This window comes from Trachypithecus francoisi, unplaced genomic scaffold (assembly GCF_009764315.1).
Source record: "Trachypithecus francoisi isolate TF-2019V2 unplaced genomic scaffold, Tfra_2.0 Contig01474, whole genome shotgun sequence".
NCBI classification, from domain to species: domain Eukaryota; kingdom Metazoa; phylum Chordata; class Mammalia; order Primates; family Cercopithecidae; genus Trachypithecus; species Trachypithecus francoisi.
Genome location: NW_022681435.1, coordinates 22,627,208 through 22,654,624, shown reverse-complemented (window position 1 = coordinate 22,654,624; position 27,417 = coordinate 22,627,208). Strand labels below are relative to the sequence as shown.

Below are 27,417 nucleotides of genomic sequence, written 5' to 3'. Positions count from 1 at the left end.
GATAGGGGAAGATGCAACTTCGGGCGGCGGGGCGAGCGCCCGGGAGGTGGTTTTTACCGCAGTGGAGGGGCGGGGTGGGGGCCGGGGTGGGAGCGCGGAAGAGGCTCTGGCTTTGTACACTTCGTCAAAGGCGACGCGGGAGGAGGGGAGCTCGGATGCGCTCTCCATCCATTAGGAGACAAAGAGCAAATTGCCTTACTTTAAAGTAAAACGCTCCGGCTAATGAAGGTGGGTGATGGGGCTGCGGGCTCGAGGAGCCGCTTCAATTATTAAGGGTTTGGCGGATGGGATCGATGCCTGTGGGCACCGCGCGCTGCTGCCTAGGGGACGTATTTGCGTGGAGGGGGGGTGGCCTTGTTTTTTACGGCCCCCTCCCCGGCTGCTTGCCAGTCTGCGGGAAGCTTCTAAGTGACCCTAACGTGAAAGAAGTGAGAGGTCCTGGAAGGGAAGTTCGGGCGGGGGTGGGGGTGGGGGCGAGGGTCTGGCACCGACTCGGAGAGGGGTGGGCAGGGACTCCTCGGAGCTTCGCCCCGCCGGGTGCGGGTGGGGGAGGCCTCGGTGGCGAGATGAACCCGGGTGTATGAAGGAAGAATGCGGTGGGGTGTGTGTGGTTGGGCGGGAGGTGGGGGGAGGCGCCTCCGCTGCCATTTCCAGGGAGAACTAACAGACTGAATAGTTACGATCAGTATTTAGATTAAACCGCCTCAAGTTTTAAAGAAACTTTGTATGAATAAGTTTGTTAAACTGCAGTCGAGTGGGGTATTTAAAAGCAGCAGTTTATGTGTGCGGTGAGGAAAGCCAGTGGACCCCCGCAATTAGGGACCAGAGGGAACTAGCCTTTTACCCGAAAAATGTGGGTCTGTAAGTCAGCCCCATCTATTATCAGCGTTAATAAGCTTCCCGCAGCAGACCGGGATCAGACAGGGAGCTCTGGGGGCTGTGTGTCTTACTCATTCCGCTGATAAAGAGTCACTGGGTCTCTGGGTGTGCAAAGATCAACTTGCGCAGTCCTCTTTTCAAATATATTCATTCTGTGCTTTATTTAATCCAGATGCACAAAAAGCCATTTGCTGCTTCATTGTTGGTTTACATTTTTTGAAAAGGCGACTGGTGTAACCTGTGGAATTTGAAATGCAAATAAGAGCCTGTGGGAGTAGAGGCAGAACAGATCAGCATTTATAAAGTGGAAAAGATTTAATGTCTTTGAAATCATTGCAGGGGAAGAAACTGGAGGGGGAGTGTGATTTTTCAGGGAGTGAATTGTGACGTCAGGTCTTTTTGGAAAAGATGTTATTTTTAAGGTCTGAAACCCGGGTAGGTAAAGTGCTTACAGGAAAAACAGATTACAAGATTAACATCTGTTAACATGATCGTTTATCTCCAGCCAAAAATAGGTCAGTTCTTTCTTAAGGAAACACGATTGCTGGCGCATGCTTAAATAATAAAATCAAAACGACGAGTTCATAAATTAGGAACGAGCGTTTGTTATAATCCGACCTGTGAGGAAACATTTTTTAATTCTGAGAGATCAATGGAAGGTCAAAGTCCCTTTTCGGTGTAGAGAACAACTCTTTCCCCTGCGTTGGCCCTCGGCCCCCCCCCCCCCCCCCCCCCCCCCGCGGGATGACCCCTCCTTACTCGGAGCTCCCTTTCCGCCTGCACTCCCTTCGTTAATTTCCCTTTCCATCCTTTGTGGAAGTACAAAATATATTTAAGTGGATATTGTCTGACGCCTCCCTCCTTAAAGAAGGCAAACTCCGCGCAGATGGCTAACTTTCAGAGCTCTGCTGTTGTTTTACCATTAAATGAAACAGTAGGGAGGAGAGCAGAGAAAAAAAAAAAAAAAAAGGAAACAGCTTTGCAAAGTCTCCCTGCCCCCTGGGCATGAGTGACGGCTCTGCTGGCCAATCCGCAGCGGCTTTCTCCATCCCGGAGGTAATTTGGGGTGTGAGTGTGTGTGAGCGCGCGCGCGTGCATGAGCCCATGTGTCTGCACACTGTGAAGTCTGGCCAGCCCCGCGCATCCGCAGGCTTCTGCATTTACACAGATGTGTGATGTAGACGTGGACACGCTTTTATTCGAGTCAGTTCAGCTACATGGGCACGCAGCAGCCCCCACGGAGCGCCTCCCCTTCCGAACGTTCTGTGAAGCATGGGATTTAGAAGCACTTTCGGATTCAGGTCGGAACCTGCAGAAGGGAAAGAAAGGAGGAAGGCTGTGATTGTTTCTCAGCAACTGGGGACTCGAAACGTGCGGTTTCTTCGGCCTCGTTGCCCCGGGCAGGCGCGCCCTGGTTTTTGGTCCAGGTGATGGAGCCCACGCGCCCGGGCAAAGCGAACTGAGGACGCGGATTGCTGAAACTGATGTGAACTCCGTAGAAAAGTGAAGGGCAGCATGTGTCTTCCAACTTCACATTTTATTTTCTCACTGGGAGTTGATGCTTAGTCCCTGACAAATTCTAGAAGGTGAAGCGCTCGTGGCTAGTGAAAGTTCGGCTGCCCACCCGCCTCCTGAACGCTGCGCCCTGGCTGCGTCTGCCCTGCACAATGGGCGTATTCACGGGCAGAGCGCGTCACCGGCCACCCCACGCTTGCAGCTGACTTATTGTGGCACCGACTTTCCCAGGAATATCGGTAGTGATGTGTGTGGCTCTCGTAGTACGCACCTCGGGAAGCCTACGGACCCGAGCCTGAGCCGAGCAGCATCTCCGTGTAAATGTTGGAGACGCGGTGTCTTCCGGGAGCATCGCGGGGTTGCTGCGCTTCTGTACCCACCGGGATGGGGATGATGCAATGGAGAGGTTAAGGATCCACGTGCCCAGTTCCTCCCTGGAGACCCCTGCAGGGAGACCCCCTGGAAGGGACCTCGTCCACGCGCGGCTGTTCCTGGCCACCAGGCCGCGTCGAGGTCACCCGAGGGTCCGTGGGCGACCTTCGTCCTTCCTTTCTGCAGGAACCTAACTCGCTTACAAGGTAGCATCCGACCCCGCGCCTTCCCTCCCACTCGGGCCATTTCCGCCCCCCAATCCGAGTTCCACCTGATTCTGCCCCTCCCCAATCTTCAGGAGCTGGCGGAACCGGGACTGGGCAGCCCTGGGAGGTGTCGTTGGATTAAATCATTCCTATTTCGGTGTGTCTGAGCTGCAGCGGCGCTGGGGCGCTACTGAGGGTCCTGGGGCTCGCGTGGCCAGGGGCAGGGGGCGGGAGCGCGGGGCGCCCGTGTGGGCTGGGGGCGGGTCGGGGCGGGGGGACTCACCTGCCAGCCCCGGGGTGGGGGCGGTGGCCGCTTGTTGCTGGGCTGCCAGGAGGCGGGCCGTGGGCGGGGCGGGAAGGGGCGGAGAAGCACGGGGAGGGCCTGGCCCGCCGCCCCCGCCCCCTGGCGCCCGCCCCCCGCCCCCGTCATGTGGAGCGGACGTCACAGGGCTGCACTGTAACCCAAGAAGTGAAAGAGACGGACCCACAGCCCAACTTCGCACCATAACAAAGGCGGGGGTCTGTGCTGGCCGGGGGGCGGGGGCGAGCGGGGCGGGCGCGGGGAGCCGGCGGGGGCGGGAGCGAGGCCCGGAGGAGGAGAGGGGGCTGCGGGGGGAAGGGCAGGCCGCGGGGTGGGGGGAGCGAGCGGATGGTGGTGTGGAGGGCCGGGGCCGGGGAGGGGGGCGGGTCCGGTCCGGAACTGGGGTCTGCGCGGGGCTGCGGGCCAGGCGGGGGTCCGCGCGACGGTGTGGACCGGGCTCCGGGGGCCGAGGCACGGCGGAGGCCAGGTAATTGGTTTCTATTTTAAACTTCACTTTGTTCTGGCGGAGGTGGGGCGGTGGGAAAGGCGTGGCCCCGAGGACGATTACATAAGTATTCACACCTGAACCGGTCCTGCGCCCGCGAGCGGATTTGGGGTGGGAGTTGGCGGTGGGCACCCGGGCTCGGGGCGCCTCGCGAGGGGCTGCTGCGTGCGGGTTTTGTGTCCTGCCTGTGTGACCTCACAGTGTCTCGGCGGTAAAGAGGCCGGGGATGCCTCTGTGGACTGCCTGGAAAAGCCCAGATGTGCCCGTGGGCGTTGAGCTGGCCTTCCAGGGGTGTCCCCTGCGTAACAAAGGACGGAGCCCTCGGACCCTCCGGTCCACTCGCCGTGTTGACTTAACCAGCAAGTCACAAAAGGAACTTTAGTGGGGATCCTACTTACACATACAGCAGAAAGGCATTGCCCCTGTCAACCTGCCGTGAGTCTCGAATCTTGATTGAAGGTGATTTAAAAGCTGAGTGATGTACGTCCACCATGGGGCTATGGACTCAATACTGTTAAAGATAATGACTCGAGTAGATGCAAAGGTGGCTAGCCTCCCAAAAGGAGCTTTTTCAGCTTATTTTAAAAACCACCCTATTAATATGATTGAAGTATTTTGGTTTAGGGATGTGTTACTTAGAAGCGCTAGGCATGCATGTTATTTGATAGGATACAGGCTACTACCATGTAAAATAAAAAGAGCTCATTTTGTCATTTGCCTGTTCCAGCTTCATTTTCACTTGCATTCTTTGATTATGTCGTCAAGTAACTGTTACTTATATTTACACAGACCAGCCAGGATTAAATATACCACACACCACTATTGTGCATGGGTCTGAGAACCCCTCGCCCCCTCTTAGTAAAATTGGAGAGTGAAGTTGCATAGGAGCCTGCCATGGTGTCAGGAGTTTGAGAGTTGGGTTACTTATAGGAGGACATCTTTAGTTTCGCAGGAGTGACACCCATGGCCATCTTGAATGGGCTCTGGGATGAATTGAACTCTGTGTAAGACTCACAAGTATTTTGGTAATTGAGTTTGAATTTTGGTGTAAGGTACAAGCATGTCTGATGTTTTTCTTAATTCGTTAGTATGGCTTTGTTTTCTTACACTTGCTAATTTGAATATAGTGAAACACCAGAGCGCATTAACCTTCTAAAAAAATAATAATCCCGGTGGATCTGTAATAAGACTAACCAAGAGGAACGGGAATGCCTCTCTAAAATGAAACACACCACCAAAATAGCAGATTTAGTGTGTACAGCTTTCAAAAATGCGTAGAGATGGGAGTTCTGCTTCTTTTTATTTCTGAAAGCTTTTGCTTATTAGAATAATCTTTCCAAATGGCCTAATATCCTGAAATACACTAGATCAAGAACTTTGAGAAATGTGTCTGCTGTGAATTGCTGACATCCTGAGAATAGTTTAGCTCACCAATGTTTTCCCATTGTTATTTGTAAACAACCTTCAGAGTCTACTAATTTAGAGATTTTATTTTTCTTGGAACCCTGAAGTCCTACATTTCTTTTTTTTTTTTGTAAGATGTTGTCCCAGAGACCAAAATTGACTGAAGGGAATGAGAGAGGTCTTTGAAAAGAGGTCACAATGTGAAAAGCACTTTGTCTTCACTTTCATAAATGAAACTTCTAACTCCATTTACCTAACTTCCTCCTGCAAGGAGATATTTGAGTTTTATAAGTGAAGCATTTGATGTGATTAAGTTTAGCAACATATGTGAAAAAGGAAAGGAGACTTCTTTAAAGAATACTTTGAAATGAGGTGTGCTCCAACAGATGGTTTTCAGTCTTACCAAATGGGGAAAAATGATAACATGGCCTAGCAATTGACGTAGAGTTTAGTCATGGATTATTCTCGAAAAACCAGTACTCAGTGTATTGGGTGGTTGTGGATTTTTAATTTATTCATTTTCCAGAATACATATTGGTCTTATTCATAATTTAAGAGAAGGCATCTTTTAAAAAGAATTTGGTGGGAGTGGTTGTAAGTCTGACTGGAGACTGTGTTTAGAGTTTCAGCTGCATTATACCTTAATGCCGTCGAGATAGAGACTGAAATATAAGCTGACTGCATTCTGCAGCAGGGAGCTTGTCCAAACGTGTGCACTTTCCTGTATAGTATGCTTGTTTAAATGTTGAAGACATGCATTGTTTTGTTTTTTACTCCATTTTCAATTTAGGAGAAAAGGACTTGTGTTAATTACCTAATTAAAAATGGTATTTCGCTTATTACTAGATTCTGACTGAAGAAGGCATTGCTATTAAATGTACAGGAAACACGATCAACTTTCTCTTTGGTTTTCAGTCGGCCAAATTTAACTGGAGATGTGTAACTTTCTCAGTGATAGACATGGATTTAATTATTAGGAATATGACTCTAATGGAAGAAAGTTAAGTTTATTTGATTAGGTATCTGTTTTATAAATGCTTGAACTTGGAAGTAACATTTCTTGTTCAAAAGCAGACATCTTTCATGCTGTGAATGTTTATACATTTTAGTGCTTGGATAAAGCTATTCTGACACACTCAATTATCCCAAAATGGATCTCTTTGCCTTCGCGACCCCTCCCCCTCAAAAGTTCTAGAAGCTGTGGAAAAGTTCAGTTGCCTATCTTACTGAACGTAGTGCAAGGAATATCCGTGGGTGTGTTCACTGCTCAGGAGCTGGACGTGTGCCGCTCTGACTTCCTTAGCAGATCCTTACTTCCCTGAATTTGCATTTAGTGCCTGACTAGCATCCCGCAAAAAGGCCTTTCCTGGCTGCCTGCGATTTGGCACCTTACAGCTTCACTGCCAGCACTGTTAATGGCTAAACGTGAAGGACTAATTTTATTACTGTGTGTAGCTCACAGGACCTTGGAAGCGGCCCCTACTCTGTTGTTGGGAACTGCATGTCATTTAGATTTGCATTTTTCAAGTGAATGGTAGTGTCAGACTGTGCATCCGTTGTGAGGTCTGAGTGGGTGATGGTTGGACTACATCTCCCTGTGTATGAGAGGCACCGAGGGATGTGGAGGTTCTCAGAGGCAGATGGAGGTGGGGACTGTGGACAAGCCTCTGTTTGTGCAGCAGTGATTATTTGGTTGTTCCACTGTTTGGTTAGGTTCCCTTTGGGCTGGTCGCTAACTGGTGGCATGAGCTGACAGTGTAGCTGTTCCCTTCTTCTCTCTCCCCTCCTGGGGCTCTCATCCTCAGTCCTTCCACCTGACTGGCTGAAAGGGTAGTGGCAGCAGCCTATTATGGGAATGTATCTAGGGGCCATAGAGGAGACAGCATTTTTCAAATTGAAGCCCTGGCCTCAGTGCTCTCTGGTCCCAGGAACCAGTGAGTTTGGGAGTGGGGCAGGACGTTCTCTTTGATAGAGGAATGACCTCTGCCCTCGGTTAAGACCACCCTCCCACCCACCATTGGATGAGAACTATCAAAATCGTTTGATTTTCAGCGATTTTGAAAAGTCACAAACCCTTTTAAGAAAAGAATCATATCAAATACTTACATTTAGGAATAATTAATAAAATTAGCCTTATGAGAGGAGGAGGAATAAAGAAAAACTTTGACTTTGGCTTTAGAATGTCTCCTTCTGTTCTTTAAAAAGTATCTTTATTTTAAAATTAATTTTTCTAACAAGAATATTTTAGGGGAATGACTTACATAGCTATAAATAGTATAAAGAAGGATACATTTATAGGGACTATATGTGCATTGTTTGTATTTGAAATTTCTAGTATCCACTAAAGTATATGAAGTGTATTTTAGATGGACTGGTAAAAACCAGCAGTTGCAACTGTCTGTTTTGCATTCCTTATGCTCTGCATCTGGCCACACGCGACTTGAACAGCTGAAGCTTTCCAAAGCTAGAGCCATCATCGTATTTATGTCTAGCATGAGATGTTTTCCAGTGGTAGACATTCGAATTGTAAAGAAGTGTAATTTGTGGCTCTCAACATGCCTTAAAAGTCATTTCCAAAAAAGATCTGGCATTTAATCTTTAATTCAAATGGTACTGAAAATTACAAAGCAGGAGTAATTAGAAATGCAACTATTTTTAGAATTAAACATGTAAATATATGTTAAGTAATGACTAAAACACAAGCAGGAGAGTAGGAAAAATTATTTAAAAGACAACCGTAGTAGATTTAGATACATCTTACCATATACTGTATTTTAACTCCTTGTTAATTCTGGTAGATTTACTTTGTATTCCTGTTTCTGTACCTTCCCCCCCAACCTTGGTCAGGAAGTAAATAAAATCTGTAGAATCTCAGAATTTACTGGGCCGAGAAGAGATATATATCGTATATAATTGTGAAATCCAGACAATTCCTCAGCTGAGTGGTGAAAATAGGATGAGTTTTTTGTGTGTTTTGTTATTTTCAAGGCAGAGGGAATCTGGTGTTTTTTTTTTTTTTCCTTCAAAACCAGGTAGACAACGTCTCTCGCCGCCCTGGGGAGGTGCTGGTGCCGGCTCAGCCTCCAGGATACAGCTGTCCTGTTATTTTCTTGCTTTTTTAGGAGATGGTGTGCGTGGAGGAAGATGTGGTGTTAGTTTTCAGGACACAGTTAAAGACAGGCTTAAAAATCAAGGTTCTCTATTAAAACTATAATTTCTTGTTCATGGCTAAGAGTTAAAAATTTTTCAGCACTATTAACACTTGAAGAACTCTCTAATCCCTCACTCTTCCCATGTGAAAGTAAAGGACATTTGTTTAAGAATTTTTTTCTTTGTTTCAGAAAAGGGCAGCATGTGTCTGTCTTTGCCATATGGTACTATTTAACCTATATTGCATGAGCTGACGAGACGCTGTGTTTGGGCACTGATTTATTTCAGCGTTTGAGAATGTTCTTTGAAATTTAGTACAGTAAATGATGCATTGAAAGTTGTACAGAGAGGTCGTTTGTGGCTTTAGCAGATTCTTACTCAGTTGATATTTAAGGGTGTAGTGAACAAGTTTCACTTTTTTTCCCCGATACAATTTTTGTGAGAAATAGTTTGCCTTTCAATGCTGAGTGACTGTGTTAATTCAGGAAAACACAGACTTGAATATGAGTGGTTAAGACTTGTGCTGGTCACAAATAAGGCTAAGAGTTGGGCAGGTCTGAAAGAGAAGATTCACTGTTTAGTTCCTGATTATTCTGGTGATTTTAATCTAGAGCAAAAAAGTATGTTTATTATTATTACTATTTTTGTCGTAACGACTTAGGTTTTGTCTCCATCTTTTTTTTTTTTTTTTTTTATTTAGAGAAGTGAATTAACGAACAAATGGACAATCCTGTTTAATAGTTCCCCTGAGCTTCTGTGGCACTGCCCTGGAATTATCTACAGGTAGAACTGAGAGGTTTTCACTTAGGCTATGTTTTGTTTACACATGCTGGTTTGGTTTTTTGGGTAGACCTGTGTTGAATTCACAGGGTGTCTCGCTTAAGAGCTGTGTTGCAGGAATTTATTAATACAGAACGCCACAGAAGATTCCACCTCCATTTTAAATGTTCTGTATGGCTGTCGAGTCGACACCAAAGCAAATGTGTCTCCAGACACCTCTCTCGTTGTCTCAGTCTTGTTAGCGTTAATCATCCCGTTTTCTCTGTTTTACGAAAGAAGTAAACAAATTTCTACTCATCCACATGCGTGTCCCCGAAGCGAGGCATATGTGGACTGAAAGGTGAGCGAAGAGCGCGTGAGTGCACGTTGCCTTTGGTGATGCATCATTTATATTGACGTTATCAGTGACACAGACAAAACATTTTTATGCCAGTTTGAGAAAATACCGTCATTCACATTGATGATCATATTCCCACCAGGTTTAGATGAATCATTTCAAAGCTTTTCATGTCTTTAGCATGACCATTAGCATAATGATGATAATTTGTCCTTCTGAGTAACATCAAGCATCATTTACATTAACGTTGTTGTGTTGAGTGCAGTCCAACCCCAGGTGCTCACGTGGCTTCCTTTTTTCAAAAATGGCTTTTTACTTTTTAAAATGAGAGGCAAGCAAGATGATCTCATTCCTAAAACCAACTTAAAAAATAAAACAGTATTAATAAGTAAGTGAATTCCTCATGTGAAAGTACTTGCTGTAGCAACATAAACTTGGGGACAATTCTGTAGAGTCATGGGATTAGTGGTTTAGTGGTAGGATTAAAATTAGCCTCAGTAAATTACCCTGGTGACAGAAAAGCAGAATCTGTTAATGGTTTTGCAGGAAGATTGGCTTATCAGTTATTTTCTAGGTTGATGAAAGATTATGGGCTGTTAAGAATTTGAACTTTAGAAAGTAAGGTTAATTTTCCTAATATTTACATATTTCAAAATGTAAGTATTGATTAAAAAAGAAAGTTTATTACAGTTAGAATTTGGGATTTTACATATGTGTGGGAGATGATTTACAAACCAGGTTTTTTGCTTAACCGTGAACATTAAGGGGACTGTTGAGAGCGTGTGTTTTAGGCAGCCCTCCTTAAATCCTGTCAGGGGAATGGTAGGCCATTGTGGAAAGCATTTTTAGATGTTTTGGACCACGAAACCTCCATTTAGATCCCTACAAGGTGGTAGGTGATGACACTGCACCTTCTTGGCCCAAGCAGGGTTAGGGCGGCTGCCATTTTAGAGTATGGTTTTATGTTGTTAGGAGTGTTCCATTGACTCAGTGTGATGTCCATGAAGGGAAGCGTTTGCTTTCATGATTGTTTACATTTCTTTGTAAATTTACATTATTTGTATTTGGACTTGTTTTAGAAGGTTAATATAGGGAATCATATGTGTTATAACTGCAAGAAAATTAGAGATGATTTGTGAGTGAATCCTGACATTTTACAGGTACTGAAATGTAGAAAGATTTAGTCACTGAACCAAGGCTGCAGGAATGGTGCAGAGCTCAAACCCTGGCATCCTGATTCCCAGCTTAGCCTTTTTCTCCATACACTGTGCTGAATGCACAGGATAAGGGGAGGTGAAAGTCCACTCTGAAAAGGAACTTGGTAAGCGCGTTGTCATGCTGAGTCAGCACTGCCAAGTGTGGACCTGGCAGATAACCAGGTGTTTAGGGCAGTGTGGAGAGAGCCCCCCTTGAGCTGCACTTGGATGCTTAGAGCTTGCTCCACAGAGAGAAACATATTGAGTAAATGTTTGCATCTTTCCACGGGGATATTGTGCGAGTTGGGTACTGAACCAGTTGTTGCTGTCTGAGGCTGCTGTGACATGGCAGCGCTCAAGGAGGAACGTGGAGAATCTGGTCACCAAAGACCAGGCAGCTGTCTGCTCAGATTCCCAGCCCTGCAGTGGGTGCCAGGATACAGGCTTTCTTGGGAAACCCAATAGTTATCACCAACAGTAACGTATTTTTAATAAGAGTACAGTAAATACAGAATGTAAGTGACCAACGTCAGATATAGAAAATCTTAAAAGAAAAAAAGTCAACAAAAAATCATAGGGAAAGGGGTCAGAGAAGACCAGGTCAGTTCTGATAGACTGCTGGGCCCTGAGACTCACCTTCTTAAGCCAGCAAGATGAAGTGCGGGTGGGCCGGCTGACGGGGGACATTTGGCCCTGGTGGGTTTGCAGTGTGGTGCGGCAGATGCCCCATAACAGACAGATGCCGATGACGGGCAGATGCTGAGAGGGAGCTGGCCACAGGAGTGGGCAGGGAGGTGGCAGAGACAGAGTGGATCAGGGCAGGTGCTTTCCTCTGAGCTCAGCTTTGGTGCCAGTGGACAAGATGGCCACTAAGAAGAGGTGTTGGGGACCCCAGAGAGCTGAACCCAGGAAGGCATGCCTTCTCCTCCTTCCTTTCCGATGGTCGGGTTGGCCGGGTTGAGCTGTGTCTGCCCCGGGTTGCTGTCTGGACCTTTGCAGATTATTAAACACCTCCTGGAGGAGTCTCCACCCCGCCTGCCTTCTCCAGCAAAGCAGGCAGCTGGGCCAGGGAGCAGGTCGTTTTTCTTTGTTGTGCAAGAGCCACTTAAGAAACGGTGGCCTTTGGATTCTCAACATGAGCAAACGTGGTCAACACCCTAGATTTTTTTTTTCTTAAGAGGAAATAATTAGTAAATTTAGAGTTTATTTTTCCTTTCCTTTTTTTTTTTTTTTTTTGAGGCGGAGTCTCGCTCTGTCGCCCAGGCTGGAGTGCAGTGGCCGGATCTCAGCTCACTGCAAGCTCCGCCTCCCGGGTTCATGCCATTCTCCTGCCTCAGCCTCCCGAGTAGCTGGGACTACAGGCGCTGCCATCTCGCCCGGCTAGTTTTTGTATTTTTTAGTAGAGACGGGGTTTCACCGTGTTAGCCAGGATGGTCTCGATCTCCTGACCTCGTGATCCGCCCGTCTCGGCCTCCCAAAGTGCTGGGATTACAGGCTTGAGCCACCACGCCCGGCCTGTTTTTCCTTTTCTTAAGAGGACAGTACTGAGTACTTTTCATTATTTACCTGAACCTATGTACAAGGTGATTTTGCTACCTTTCTAGACATTTCTCAAAATAGGACCAATGTAAATGAAGAAATGCAAAGACAAATCAGTGTAGTGATTTATGGACTTCATCCTGTAGGCTGTGGTGTGAGGATTTTTGCAGGCTCATTTGAGTATCTGGTCTTTGAAATCTCACTATTTGTATGTTGGTAATAATAGTTTGCTTGTTTCTACCTATGAGGGAATGAAATGTGCACGGAAGGTCACACGTTAGATACAGACAGACGCTCCCTAACTTACGACAGGGCTGCCTCCCCAGAAACCCATCCTAAGGTGAAAATACCGTTAAATCGTAAATGCATTTGGTATACCTTAGTCTACTGAACATGGTAGCATAGCCTCACCTACCTTACCTGTGCTTGGAATGGGTAAAGGTTAGCCGATGGTTGGGCAAGGGCACCTGGAAGCGCAGGTCACCGTGAAGTGCCAGTGTTCACCCTGGAGCTCGCGGGGCTGCTGCTGCCGGGCCCGCAGAGGGAGCAGCTCACTGCTTTCTGCTGACTGCCTGTGGCTTCTTCACCTGGTAGAGTTGAAAAAGTGTGAGTCGAACTTTCCTAAGTTGGAGACTATCTGTAGTAAAATACAAACAAAAATAAAGAACAGGCAATGGAATAATAGATTTCGATGAGGGGAAAAGCTGGATCACATATGTACATCTTAGGATTCCCTCCCATTGGTAGATGGGAGCCAAAACTTAGGATGTGAGCTTTCTGGCACCTAAAACAAAAAGCAAAACATAGCCGTTGATGTGTTGCATCGACTCTTAGGAAAAAAATGCATCAGTTCTCACATGAAGGAAAAGCCTCTTTTAGCATTAGTGCTAAAGTAAACTTCTAAATGTTGACTTTAATACTGGTTGTTTTAATACAGGCTATGTATTCTTACATAGAGGGTGCCTTCAGTAACATTCTTATGGCAAATGCTATTGTAGCTTTTGGAAAGTAGTTCCTTGTAGCTACTTTGATACAGAAAGCCAAGGGCATAAGAACAAAATACAAGGTATTGAGAGCTACTTTTTGAATCACTATGACAGTATGATGTCAGTTATCAACATTACTGTTACCCATTAAATGAATATAAATTTTATTTTCATTACTAATAACTTACGAACTTGAATCAAATTGGGCAAATGCCTCAATAACTAGTTCCCCAAATAAATAGTCCACCAGTGATCATTTCCTTTCAGCAAACATTGATCAAGTTCCTACTATGAACAGAGAGTTATTTCGAGTTCTTTCTATGTATTATTTAGTATGCACAGGTCTTAGGAAACAGGTAGTAATTCCCACCCCCTTTTACCCGAGAGGACACTGAGGCCTGCACAGGTAAGTAACTTCATCAGCGTCCCACCACCAGTTATTAAGCAGCCCACCTTTTGGGCCATCTCCCTGAGTGTCCGGTCCTTGTCATGCTTGTTACCGTGTGTGGAGTTCATTTCGTTCTGGTCCGAGCCATTTGGGATGATACAGCTTTAGAGATGACACTGTGGGAGACCAGTGTCCCTCCACCCTTCTTCTTTCTAGATGGCTGGGGTTTCTGAAGCATCATTCAAGAGGGGCTTGGGACAGGCTGTCTGCCCCTTTGGGGTCCCCAGCCTGTCTGTGAGCCTGCTCTGTTCTGAAAATAAGCAAAAGTTTTGACTAATTCATCACAAATGAGCAACTTAAGAGAGTGATCTAAAGAGAATTTGATGCCAAAAAGATTCCTGGGTCACCTATAGCCATCCCAGTGATGCCTGGTGGGACTTGGTCCCGTCCTGCCACTGACTGGGCTCAGTGGCCTTGGATCCTAGGTCAGCCCATGTGCAGTTCCCATGAAGCCCAAAAGGGGCTTGAGCCAGACCCTCCTCAGCTCAGAAACCTGGGTCTGTATTTGCAGAACTCCAGGGCAGGGGCCGGTAAATGTTTTCCGTAAAGGACCGGATGGTATTTGATAGGACCGGCCTCATAGCTTGAGAGCAGCCCGAGGCAGCCTGGCAGCGAAGAGATGGACTTGACTTATGGACACCTGACATTCGAGTTCTGTGCCATTCACATGTCACGAAATAATCTTCTTTTGATTTTGTTTTTAATCCCAACCATTTAAAAATGTAAAAACCAGCCATGTGCGCTGTCCCATGCCTGTAATCCCAGCACTTTGGGAGGCCGAGGTGGGTGGATCACTTGAGGTCAGGAGTTTGAGACCAGCCTGGCCAACATGGCAAAACCCTATCTCTAGTAAAAATACAAAATTAACTGGGCGTGGTGGTGGGTGCCTGTAATTCCAGCTACTCAGGAAACTGAGACAGGAGAATCTCTTGAATCCAGGAGGTGGAGGTTGCAATGTGCCGAGATCACGTGACTGCACTCCAGCCTGGGCGACAGAATGAGACTCCATCCCCCCCCAAAAAAAAAAATATATATATATATATATGTATGTGTGTGTGTGTGTGTGTGTGTGTGTGTGTGTGTATATATGTAAAAACCAGCCTTAGCTCACTGGCTGTACAAAAACAGGAGGTGGAAAGAATTTGGCCCGCGGGCCTGCAGTTCACTAACCCAGCACTCAAGGGCAGTTCTGCCCAAGAGAAGTACCATGCATGCTATGTCTATCACTTTACGTTTTCTAGTGATCACATCAAGAGAGGTAAAAGGAAACATGTAAAATTAATGTTAATGATAGTTTTATTTAACCCAGTGTATCTAAAATCTAAAATGCTAAACATGTAAATGACAAGAATTACTACCAAGTTTTTTTTTTGTTCTTTTTTTTACATAAAATCTTCAGTGTCCCGTGTGCATTTTACCTTCCCAGCCCATCCCAGTTTGGGCCAACCCCACTTGGCAGCCGTATAAGATAGGATGGCAGAGCTCTAGGGGGCCCTGCCGCAAACCTCAGCCAGGTGCCAGTGTTAAGTTAGAAATCTCCAGGCAGGTTCCTCTGTTTCGGGTTTCTGCTGTTTGTTTTCAAGCCAGGACACTGAGGGAAGGTACATTACTTTAAAACTGTCTCTGGGGGATCCCAGCAGTTTAAGGAGAAAGGACTCTTTTTTAATAACCTCAGACTCTGTCCCAAGTGCCAAAGTGGTGGAAGTGCCAGGGTCCTGGGTGTGGAGGGGAGGCGTCTCTTTGGAAGACCACAGGGCAGCCAGGAGGCGAAGGGCCTGACCCTGCCAACGTCTGTCCCTCTGCACAGTTGCAACAGAGGGCTCTGTGTGGGTATTTCCCGAGTTCCCTGCACGCAGGTCTCCACTTCTGGTGCAGCATTTGGTAACTCAGATTTATGAGTTCCAGCATTGTGGGTCTGCAGGAAGGAATCTTGGTGTGGCTGTGAACCTAATTCCGCTTGTGGTGTGACTTTTGGGCCCGTTATGAACGCCTGAGCATCTTCCCTCCATCTGTGGGGTGAAAGGGGAAACTGGCCTGCCCTAGGGGTTAGGAGAGAACCATGACCCGGGACACCTTTGGACAATGGGGAGCTGGAACCCTGTGCAGAGGATCGCTCACAGAATAGGTAGAATTACAGGTGCAGACTGACTTGCCGGGAGAATTTCAGAAAACAGAAGGAAATCCTGATAGATTGAGTTTATTCTTTTCCCTAACAATTTCTGTTGTGGCTTGCTGAGAGAACGTGGCCTGTGTTCACAGGGACGTTCTGTTCTTTAGCAGCAAGAGCTGGAACGACCATTGACCATTTCACCTGCCCTGTAGGTCCAAGTCAAGGCCCCTTTTATTCAAACATCCCAAAGTCATATGACACTTAAAATCGCACCAAGGGAATTGGTGGACAGACTGAGGTATCCTGGTGATTGTTCCAGGTCTGTTCTGAGAAGGAACAAAAAGGTTTTCTCTTCCACAGTGGATCTCCCTCTTTTTTTTTTTTTTAAAACAGAGTCTCACCCTGTCACCCAGGCTGGAGTGCAGTGGCGTGATCTTGGCTCACTGCAACCTCCGCCTCCCAGGTTCAAGTGATTCTCATGCCTCAGACTCCCGAGTAGCTGGGATTACAGGTGCCCGCCACCACACCCAACTAATTTTTGTATTTTTAGTGGAGACGGGGTCTTGCCATGTTGTCTAGACTGGTCTTGAGCCCCTGACCTCAGGTGATCTGCCTGCCTCTGCCTCCTGTAGTGCTGGGATTACAGGTGTGAGCCACCATGCCCAGCCCCACAGTGGTTCTTTTAAGTGAAAAGCTGCAAACTTAAGCATTTTAATACACTTTGATACAGGACTGAAAGTGTATTTGAAATGCACTCATTTTTCTGCTTTGCTAGAAAAAGTTTTTCTGCTTTTGAAGTTTTGGATCATGAATGTATATATTCTCTGTGTCATCTCATAATAATTTTACATTCAGCCTATAAACTGTGTAAGGGATTTGTTATTCCTATTTTTTGCAGATTAAAAAATTGTTTATTTTAGAAAAGAGAATTGAGATACAATTCATATAGGTAGATGTTACTTGTGTATTAAGCCTTAAACCTTTTTTTTCATAATTTGCTGCATTTTAGTTTTGCTAACCTCACAATCTAAACAAGTTTACAAAACATAGAAACTCTTAACTTTGCTTAGGGATGAGGAATACCTGGAGTGAAAACCCCAGACAAAGTTAATTTATTTCTTAACGTCATTATTGTAGTGGTAGAACAGCAACAAAATGCCCTTCCTGTTGAAGAATGAATGTTTTATTGAGATGATGGTTTTACATACCTCCCCTCCCCGCATTCTTCATCGATGAATTTGTCACTGTCTTGATGAATCTGTCACTCTCATTTGTCCTGAAGATCTGAAATATAGTTGCTGGAGTAAAAGTACACTTTCTGCTCTCTACCAGAGTTTTTTTTTTTTTTTTTTTTTGAGACGGAGTCTTGCTCTGTCGCCCAGGCTGGAGTGCAGTGGCTGGATCTCAGCTCACTGCAAGCTCCGCCTCCCGGGTTCACGCCATTCTCCTGCCTCAGCCTCCTGGGTAGCTGGGACTACAGGCGCCCGCCACCTCACCCAGCTAGTTTTTTTGTATTTTTTAGCAGAGACGGGGTTTCACCGTGTTCGCCAGGACGGTCTTGATCTCCTGACCTCGTGATCCGCCTGTCTCGGCCTCCCAAAGTGCTGGGATTACAGGCTTGAGCCACCGCGCCCGGCCTCTCTACCAGAGTTTACAAAAACACTTAAGTTTGGGGCTTTTCACTTAGGAGATCCATTGGTGGGAAAGATAGTCTGTTTTTCCCTTCAGAATAGATCTGGAACAAAGTGTATTTCATCAGCCCTTTTTAAGTAGGTCATTTAGATATAATAATTAAAAAATGGATAACAATACTGGTTCAGAAAAGCTGTTTCTCAGAAGGAAGAGTGAAGTAACTCAAAGCAAACCAAGCTCCTTGAAGAAGATGCTTCTTAAGGAGATGAGAATTAAATGCAGTGTAATGAGTTTGCATTCCTTTGTTTCAGCAGGTTTGAGTGTTGTTTGTGTCTTACTCCCATGCTACTGGGAATTACAGTGAGATAAAAAGGAATCCTTTACAGTGGGCCATTTTGTGAGTGAGAATGTGTGGGGTGGTTTGGAAGCCCAGTGGAAGGGAAAATATAGGGGGTTTGAAGTATAAAATTGCAAGAGAATCACATTTTGTTGATGTATTTAAAAGTGCCACAAAGTAAGCACAAAAACCTGACCTTGTTTTTCCCGGACAGAACGACTCTTGCCTTTTGTCCCATGTGTCTCAAGACTGCTGTCCAAGTCAGTTTTGTCACATTTGCGAGGCGAAGGCAGAGTTCAGTTGCTTCCTCATTGTGGGGCTGGGTCCTGTTCTTGGAGGTGATGCTTCAGGTTACCTGTTACTCCTGCTTATGGATCTGATGTTCAGAGCAGCAAGTTCATTATTTTCACGGAGGGTCAGTATTCATTCTTGCTATATTAGTCACCGAAATGCTTCTTTTTATTGGTCAAATGATATTGAAATAAACTAGAATTCTGTTTCCTGTCTTACTTGTGGAATTGCAGTATCAATGTTCAGAAAATTTACCAGACTTTTGAACATAAGATTGACTAGAGAATTACAAAGTCCAAATGATATGACTCAGCTGGGATAAAAAGTCCTGTTTTATCTTTTTTTCTGTTTCAGTGACTCAGCAAAAACAGTGCTTTGCATCTACGCAAATGTAGGCAGAGGAATATTTCTGCTTAAAGGGAAAATGTAGACCTTTACTTTTAGGACCACCGTTTGTTAGTGGACCGGCTCAAAATTCTTTTCAGAGTTTTGCAAATCCGTCTGAGTCTCCACAAGTGCAATTACGTCTGTGGGTTCTTCTCTTGAAAGTGATTTAAGCCTCCATAGCAGGTCACCCCCGCCATACATCTGGGGGACTCAAGAGCTTAGGCTGTTTCTATCCAGTCATGTGAAATTTATAGTTGTTCAGTTGCCTACGGTTCACCTAGTCAGGTGACTTCAGTGTCACAATAAATGAAGGTGTTCTGATTGAAACATCCCTTTCTTAGACAAACCGTGACTGGTTTTGGAGGTTAGTAGAAAACTGACATAGAACTACAAGCTTACATTTAATCACTTGGCAGAATTTCTTTCATATTCATTTGACCACTTTGTTTAATATGCTTTAAGACGTCTGAAGTTGGAGCTTTAGAATGTACACTGTGTCCTACTTTTAAATGAGAGGAATTACAGTAGCTGAGAACAATCATATTCCCTGTCCTGCAACTCCTGGATGTGGACACTTTTTTGCTGGGAAGTGAGTTGATCTGAACGTCATTCTTCCAAGGAATTAATATGAAGCTCCCCATTTTAATTACTGAACCAGAATAAAACATTGACAGCTGGCACTCAAGGCCTTACTGTTTGTTTCTCTTGTATAAAGGGATCAAGATAGACAGAGGCACTTTGCTTTTAAGACATACACAGTGATTTTTCACAAAATGGTGTGAATGTGTAGCACCTTTCTTTTTATACTATAAAAGGAGATGATGGTGTGGAACTCACTGCAGATAATTCATGACTTGGTTTTCCGACCACAAATTTGTTTGGGTAATTTAGTTAGAACCAAACACTTAGGGCAACATTCTCCTTGCCCAAACTAAACCGTTTCTTTTCAGATAATTGTATAAAGTGTATAGTTTATACACGACAAAGTCTTCATCATCTTGGCCATCGAGATACTTACAATCGAAAGAGGAAATTGCATTTTGAGGAGAAAGTTTGTTAGACATTTCACAACATGGGTGTAAGTTTATTTTATGTAAGCTACTATTGAGTGCCTGCTCTATGCCAGTCACTGCATTAGGCATTTAAATACATTCGCTTGGTGAACGTAGTAAGATCTTTAAATATATACGTTTTAAAGAATTTAAAATGGTACAATGTTCTATGAGTTTTTCTGCAACTGTTTTTTTTTTAATTTTGCATAACAGTCTCTTTTAAGGCATGTATTGAGTGCTACTGTCTGTACACACCCTCGGTGATTTCCAGATGCCCAGTACCCACTGTGGCCAGAGCATGGACCCACTGGCACAGATTGGGTTTGTGAGCAGCCAGCAGGAGGTGCCCGTGTGTGCCAGCTGGCTGCTGCCCTGTGGAACTGCCTTTCTCTGTCCTGTCTCGTGTTGGACATTTGGGCTGCTACCAGCTTTCTCTTAGCGTGCAGGGAACTTTTCTGATACACGACTTTGCGCGCTTGTGGGAGTATTTCTCTAGGATAAGTTCCCTGAGGTGAAATTTTGGGGATGGAGGGGCATTTTAATTGACAGATGCTGCCAAATTTACCAACAAAGGTAACAAAGTACCATTTTACATTCCCTGCAAAACTCAGTGTTTTCTCTTTGTCAACACTTGATATTATCAATCTTTTAAGTCTTGGCCAACGTAATAGAGGAAAATACCATTGCGTTTTAAAAATTGTAAGTGATTTTGAGGATTTCTGAATGTTTATTGCTCGTTTTATCTCTCTTGTGAATCACCTGTTACTTTGTCACATTTTCCAGTGAAGTTATCCATGATTTGTTGATTTATAAGAATATTTTGTTTATTGGGGATAATAGTCTTTTGCTTATGAGTTACAAATATGTTTTTGGGTAACTAGTTTAGTATCTTCCATCACATATATTTTCAAGATACAGAAACATTCAGGTACCCTACATATCAGTTGTTTCTTAAAATGTGTGAAGGGTTTCAGGTGTAGACTTGACTCATGTCTCACATTTGGGTGAGTGGAGGAGAGAGCTCTGCTTTCTTGCTTGAATGTTGGTCTGTTTACATTTTTTGTCCCTGAGTGAATTTTGGACAGTTAGATTTTATTAGGAATTTTTTTTCATCCATATTAACAAATGTATTAACCTAGAGTTTGAAAAACATTGTATGATTTTTTTTTTTTTAATTTTCCTTCTGTCTGTGGTTATTAGACCTAATTCCCCCCAACCTCTTTTTTCTCCTTGATTAGGCCAGCTAGTTATTTATCTCATTCATTGGGGTTATCATAGAGCCAATTGTTGATTTTGTGAATCAGTTTTACTGTATTTTTTCTTATTTATTGTTACTCTTTAAAATTCAAATTTAAGGGTTTTATTGTAATTTTTGTTACTGGTTGAATTGAATATATATTTTTAATTACTGTGGTAAGTCATTAAATTTTATTTTAGCTTTCTTGTATACCATAAATTTTGACACTGGTACTTTGAAGAGAGTTTGCAAGTTTCACTTTGATTTTTTCTTTGTTTCAGGAGTTGTTACAGAGAGTTTAGAATTTTCCAAATGGCTGAACTTCTGTGAGTGTTGTTTGTGATTTTGCTTGTTGTTAATTTTTAGTATCATGGTACTGTGTTATGGAGCTCCTGGGACCTGTACTGTTTCAAATTGATGGAACTTTTAGAGCCTTCCTTGTGGTTAATACGGAGGCATTTGATGTTCTATTGCCAATTTAGCAAAATGGCAAATTGTGGAGTGTGATACTCATATATTAGATAAGCCTTACTTTATTTTTCAAGACCTCTATTTCTTACTACTTTTGCTTACTTAATCCGCCATGCTTATGAGAGATTTGCCAAATTTTTCCAGATCATTTTTCTCTGTTTATCTTTCCAGGTATTCACCATGGCTGTTTCTAAATGTATTTTATTCTGTGTTTGTGTTATTCTGTGTTATTTGACTTGAAAGTATAGCATAACTACAGCTGGGGAAGGGGTGCTTTCCTGTAATCCCAGCTTCTTGGGAGGCAGAGGCAGGAGGATTGCTTGAGTTCAGAAGTTTGAGGCCAGCTTGGGCAACATAGTAAGACCCTGTTTCAAAACATCCCCCCACCCCCACAAAACCAGTATTAGGACAATTATATCTTCTTTGTGACTTCTACTTTACCCTTTATGGTTATAAGATAACCTCTTTTTTTTTGTTTGTTTTTTTTTTGAGACGGAGTCTGGCCCTGTCGCTCAGGCTGGAATGCAGTGGCGCAATCTCAGCTCACTGCAAGCTCCGCCTCCCGGGTTCACACCATCCTCCTGCCTCAGCCTCCTGAGTAGCTGGAACAACAGGCGCCCGCCACCATGCCTGGATAATTTTTTGCATTTTTAGTAGAGCTGGAATTTCACTGTGTTAGCCAGGATGGTCTTGATATCTTGACCTCGTGATGCGCCCACCTCAGCCTACCAAAGTGCTGGGATTACAGACGTGAGCCACCGCCCCTGGCCAACTACTTTTGTATAATTGCCTTTTGTGACACCACACATTAAACTTTTAATGGTGTTTTTTTTCCATGTTGCTTTTGTTTGTATTTTTCTGATATTTTTTTCTCTACGTGTCCTGCTTTTCTGAATTCCTTAGTCATAGGTTTTTTTTTTTGCAGACAGCAAAAGTCAATTTTTAACCCTATCGTGGAGTCTTTTTTTAAATAAGTGAGTTTATTCCATTTATATTTATTTCTGAAACTGACTTGGTCTTCTTCCCTAATTAAAGAAAAAAAAACTTTTATGTTGTACTTCCTCCCTTTTTCTTCTTTTCTATTTATTGGAATATGAATTATGTTTCTTGTCCTTTATTAAAATTAGAAAGCATATAGAAAGCATATCCTGCTTTTGGTTCCACTAGTGGCTATATTTATAATGTTTTCTTAAAGCTGTATTTCTTAATGTTTTAACATCAGTAATAATACAATTTGACTTCCCCTTTGGGAAAGAAGTTAGAACACTTCTATTACCTTCCTCTTCTTTCCCCATCTCCTCCCGCTCCCACAATGCTATTGTCATTCCTTTTTTGGCTGTTTTTTTAGTTTATTGGTATTAATTATTTTTACATGACATAGTTTTTATTTCAAGACATGTAAGAATCACATGGTTATTTTATGTGTAGATCACAGTTATTTGGATGTAATTCTATTTATATTTATTTCCTTGCTTACTGGATTTAGTGATCATTGCAGGATTTTATTATTGCTTTTTCTTCCTGTGAGGCCTTCATTTGGAGCCATCCTGTTTGACCCAATGATGTTTCCAGATTGCTCTTAAAGGACTCTGGTGAGGACACTGGTCCTTATGGAGGAGTTAGCCTGAGCTGGGTGAGAATCCAAGCAACAGAAAAGTGGCTCAGAGCTCAGGAGAACTAAGGAAATTTCATATTGCTGAAGCCAGAGGTGCATACACGTGTGTGTTCATGCATGTGAGCGCAGTGTGCAAGTGCATGTGTGTGCCTGATGCGTGTGTATACAGACACATACACGTGCATGTGAGTATCCACACGTGTAAGTGCACCTATGTGTAGGTGCATGTTTGCAAGTGTGCCTGTGTAGTGAGCCTGTGCAAATGCACATACATACATGCAAGTGTCTGAGTGTGCACACGCATGTCAGGGATGGCAGGCGTGTCTGGGTGGTAGCCAAGAGCTGATGTTTGAGAGGCCGTTAAAGACCACATCATCTTGACTGTGAATTGTCTTGAAGAATATGGACTCTGTCCCAAAGGCAATGGGAAGAGATGTTGTGGAGGGTCCCTCAGCCAGTCTACAGCAGGGAGGAGGCGTCACAGGCCAGGGACACTGACCAAGGGACCAGCAGGAGGTTTCTGAAGGGAAGATGATTTGATGGTTCAGAACAGGAAGAGGATGGAGCTCTTTGCTAGACGTGTGACTGAGAAACTGGAGCAGAGTGCCCTGATTCTGACTTGGTTCATTCTGGAAGGTCTAGAGACTGTAAGACTTGGTCATCTGCTGGATGCGTTGTGAGGGAGGGAGGGTGCAGGACAGCTGTTGTATTCCTGGGTAGGACTCTGCAGGGACACAGTCCTAGTGAGCATGATGTCCTGGAGCGAGACATCCAGGGTAGACACTTCAGGTGGGGCCGGAGTCCCAGAACAGCTTCCATCTGCCATGGGTGTCTTGGGGGCACCTGCAGTAAGATAGGGATCTTAAGGTGTTTAGCCTCTACGGACTGGCAGCATGACTGCGTGCTGGACTCAGCTTCTGGGGGAAGTCGGCTCCAATTCTGGGAGCTCCCGTTCAGCAATGTGACGGGATCTAGCGTCAGAGGATCTAGCGAGGCCCCGACTGGTGCCGGGCTGAGGCCCAGCTGTCCTGGGTGGGGTGTGTCCACCAGTGGTGGCCTGGGGACCCCAGAAATGCTGTTCACGTGGGCCCACCGCAGGTCAGAGAACTTCTGAACTGGAAAAGGCTTCACAATTTGTCCATTATAAACGACCCATTTCACAGATGGGAAAAACAAGGGCCCAAGAAGAGAATGACCCATCTACGGCCACATGTCTGGCTAGAGGAACGGGAGTTGGCCCAGGAATCAGTCCGTGTCTGGAGTCGCTTCCCTCTCTTGCCAGGTGTTAGAGGTGATTCAGGAGCTGCAGCAATCCATTCTGTCACCTTTTTCAGGAAAAAAGTAAGGCAGAGAAGTCCCTGAAATAATATGTCTTTTTTTCTGTGTTGAGGATGTGCTCAGTATAATAATCATCTGAACTGATATGCCAGATATGCATACTTTTAGAATTATTCCTGACAAGTTTTTCATAATACCATCTTTATCTGTGTTTCTTAGTTCTTCTGCCCAACAGATTGGTGAGGGATACTGTAAGTCATATTTTTGATGTAGGTAAAAGAAAGTATCTGAAAGGTGTTTTTAAAAAATCCATCCACTTTATTGCTTTTTCTTCCTGTGAGGCCTTCATTTGGAGCCATCCTGTTTGACCCAATGACGTTTCCAGGTTGCTCTTAAAGGACTCTGGTGAGTCCTTTTTTTTTTTTTTTTTTTTTTTTCTAGCCTGGGCTGGAGTGCAGTGGCCGGATCTCAGCTCACTGCAAGCTCCGCCTCCCGGGTTTACGCCATTCTCCTGCCTCAGCCTCCGGAGTAGCTGGGACTACAGGCGCCCGCCACCTCGCCCGGCTAGTTTTTTGTATTTTTTAATAGAGACGGGGTTTCACCATGTTAGCCAGGATGGTCTCGATCTCCTGACCTCGTGATCCGCCCGTCTCGGCCTCCCAAAGTGCTGGGATTACAGGCTTGAGCCACCGCGCCCGGCCAGAGTCCTTTAAGAATATCTTACAAAATATCTTTGAAGAAAGAAAACTGCTCAGGAAGAAGAAAGGAATAGAAAAGAAATGTTAAAAATCAGGTTTTTGTGGAACTGTTTTTCTTTTTTTTTTCCCTCAGCCTCCCGAGTAACTGGGACTCCGGGCGCCCGCCACCACGCCTGGCTAATTTTTGTTGTATTTTTAGTAGAGACAGGGTTTCCTCTTGTTGGCCAGGATGGTCTCGATCTCCTGACCTCATGATCCACCCACCTCGACCTTCCAGAGTGCTGGGATTACAGGCGTGAGCCATCGCGCCCGGCCCTGTGGAATTGTTTTTATGTGCAGGGCAAGCCTTACAGTAAGTAGGGATTTATAGAAAATCATAGATAAGAAGTCCTTAATGAATTAGGATAGAACTTTAGCGATTTTGGCCAAGGGTGGTTGTAAAATGTTTGTAACAAAAATCAAATGGAGTAAAATTCTCAGAATAAACCAGAGCGCGCAGAATAGGGTTCGTATGGAATTTCCAGTCAGGAAGAAGCGGAACATTCCAAAGCTGATTTATATAAGGGCTCCTTGGATCAGAAGAGTGCAGTGTCCGTTAAATGTTGCATCTAAAATAACTTCAGCTTGGAATTTCTTAAGCAGTTAGTGAAAAAAGAATAACTCGGCTGGGCGCGGTGGCTCAAGCCTGTAATCCCAGCACTTTGGGAGGCCGAGACGGGCGGATCACGAGGTCAGGAGATCGAGACCATCCTGGCTAACACGGTGAAACCCCGTCTCTACTAAAAAATACAAAAAAATTAGCCGGGCGAGGTGGCGAGCGCCTGTAGTCCCAGCTACTCGGGAGGCTGAGGCAGGAGAATGGCGTGAACCCGGGAGGCGGAGCTTGCAGTGAGCTGAGATCTGACCACAGTACTCCAGCCTGGGCGGCAGAGCGAGACTCCGTCTCAAAAAAAAAAAAAAAAAAAAAAAAGAATAACTCTGTTAAAGCATACTTGTGTTGGGTAGAAATATTCCCTTAATGGAACTTTTCTGTATGTATATGAATTAGAGTTGTATCCTGACCACTTGCGATTTTTTCCCAGTCTGAGTTAAAAGTTGGGGGGAACACCCCACGCAAAGGGAAACTGCACATTTGTTAGCTCAGATAACTCAGCAGTGAACGTGAACTGTCGAAGTGGGTAATCCACAGACAGGCGGTTCAAATCTGAGAACGTGAAAACTGGCTCTCCCATCTAGAAAAATTGTTTTGTTTTGTTTGTATAAACGGTTTATGGATTCTGGTGATGACCTGTGACATCCTTATTTGGGATAATACTATCTAAAGATGAACATATTTCATGCAGTTTTAACAGTACGTTATTGACTTAACTGCCTTATAAATATTATCTCATTTATATTTTGTAATGATTTCCTGAGTACAATTTTGAAGCATTTCAAATGATTTTAAGCATTTAAAACCTATACTTTTTGTCTTGTGTTTTTTATTGTGATAAAATACATGTAACATAAAGTTTGCCATTTTAGCTATTTTTAAGTGTACAGTTCAGTGCCTGTATTTTTTTTTATAATTAATGAATACTAGTTGAAAGAAACATGAGGCAGCTCTGCTTTTCTGAGTACAGTTGTTTAACCTTTCAGATTCCAGGACTTTCTAACGGAAGAAAATAGAAAATGCAATTTTGATTTAATCCCAACATTAAATTATATTTTTTAAAAATTAAACTTTTTGGTCAGAAGACTAAAGTTACCATAATTAATTTTATCTAAAAAGTGAGTCTCCTCCCTTATCCCAACCCAGTAATTTTAATTTCTTCTTACACTGAAAGAAAGCTCTTTTATCCTGAATGTAGTAGTGGAAACTATTACTAGATCTTTGGTTATTTCAATGTAGAAGGGAAAAGATGTAACCTAAAATCATGAGTGCCTTCTTTTAACTGTCCCTTTTGTGGAATTATACATTCAGAGATATTTATTAAAACTTATTTTTAAAAAGCCCTCTAAATATAAAGATATAATGAGGGTGGCTTTTTTAGTAATATAAAAAATAGGACTGCAAATCCTTAATAATCATATGTTTGGGGTGTAATTTTGGACTGGTGATTTCACCACACTGCACAGTTGACTAATTTTATATTTTGCTGGGAGAAGGCAAAAACTTTCTTCCAGTAAAGGGAACATTCGCACACCCTGATTTGACTACCTCGGTTATTTATATTCAGGCATACAGAGCTAAACATGTAGAAACATCATGACTTCATTACAAAAACCAAAACTATTCAAGACTGAACTTTAAATGCCTTTAAAATGGGTCTGGGAAATCGGAGACATTAGAGCTCTCCAGACCCTGGAGGCTCTCACCAAGTGCTGCTTTGTAGCAGTGTGGTGGTTTAGCGGTTCAGGACCTTCCATTGTTGAAGGACATGTAATATACAGAGGAGTGATAAATAAGGTCCTTGCAACAAAGACTCTTTGAGGACTAAAGAAGGAAGTAATGGGGAGGATGGCTCAGCATTTTAAGTTACTCCTCTAAAGTGAGAGTTTTCAGGGGTGTCAATATTTTGGCTTCCCCAGGCCAGGCTGGAGGAAGAGGAGCTGTCTTGGACCACACATAAAAGATACTAACACGGCCGGGCACGGTGGCTCATGCCTGTAATCCCAACACTTTGGGAGGCCGAGGTGGGTAGATCACTT

General features: G+C 44.2%; 2 protein-coding genes across 14 annotated transcripts in view; one reads left to right on the top strand and one right to left on the bottom strand.

Annotated features, from left to right (window-relative positions):
* The window catches only part of ZNF516 (zinc finger protein 516), a 138,301-nt gene that overhangs the window by 308 nt on the left and 110,576 nt on the right, over nt 1-27,417 (top strand). For 2 of the 6 annotated variants that reach the window (XM_033176059.1, XM_033176018.1), the window contains exon 1: nt 3,390-3,491. The exons of 1 other annotated variant lie outside the window; for it this stretch is intronic. The gene's annotated coding sequence lies outside the window, so the exon portion shown is untranslated. Of the gene's footprint in view, nt 1-82; nt 229-2,839; nt 2,973-3,389; nt 3,492-3,640; nt 3,761-27,417 lie in introns of those variants that run through there. 3 more of the 6 variants (XM_033176026.1, XM_033176051.1, XM_033176044.1) reach the window with 3 other exon arrangements.
* On the bottom strand, nt 1,019-3,487 carry LOC117062490 (homeobox protein Hox-C12-like). 8 transcript variants are annotated; one of them, XM_033176079.1, is made up of 3 exons: nt 3,256-3,487; nt 2,606-2,838; nt 1,019-2,188 (listed from the first exon to the last, which is right to left on the bottom strand). In XM_033176079.1, exons 1-3 carry the CDS (start codon nt 3,476-3,478, stop codon nt 2,177-2,179), a joined length of 468 nt encoding a protein of 155 aa, XP_033031970.1. In that variant the 5' UTR covers nt 3,479-3,487; the 3' UTR covers nt 1,019-2,176. The 8 variants fall into 8 exon arrangements, 7 of the variants coding, with proteins under 7 accessions (XP_033031970.1, XP_033031988.1, XP_033032018.1 ...); XM_033176097.1 differs by having other exon boundaries at nt 2,666-2,838; XM_033176127.1 differs by having other exon boundaries at nt 2,666-2,764; nt 3,256-3,422.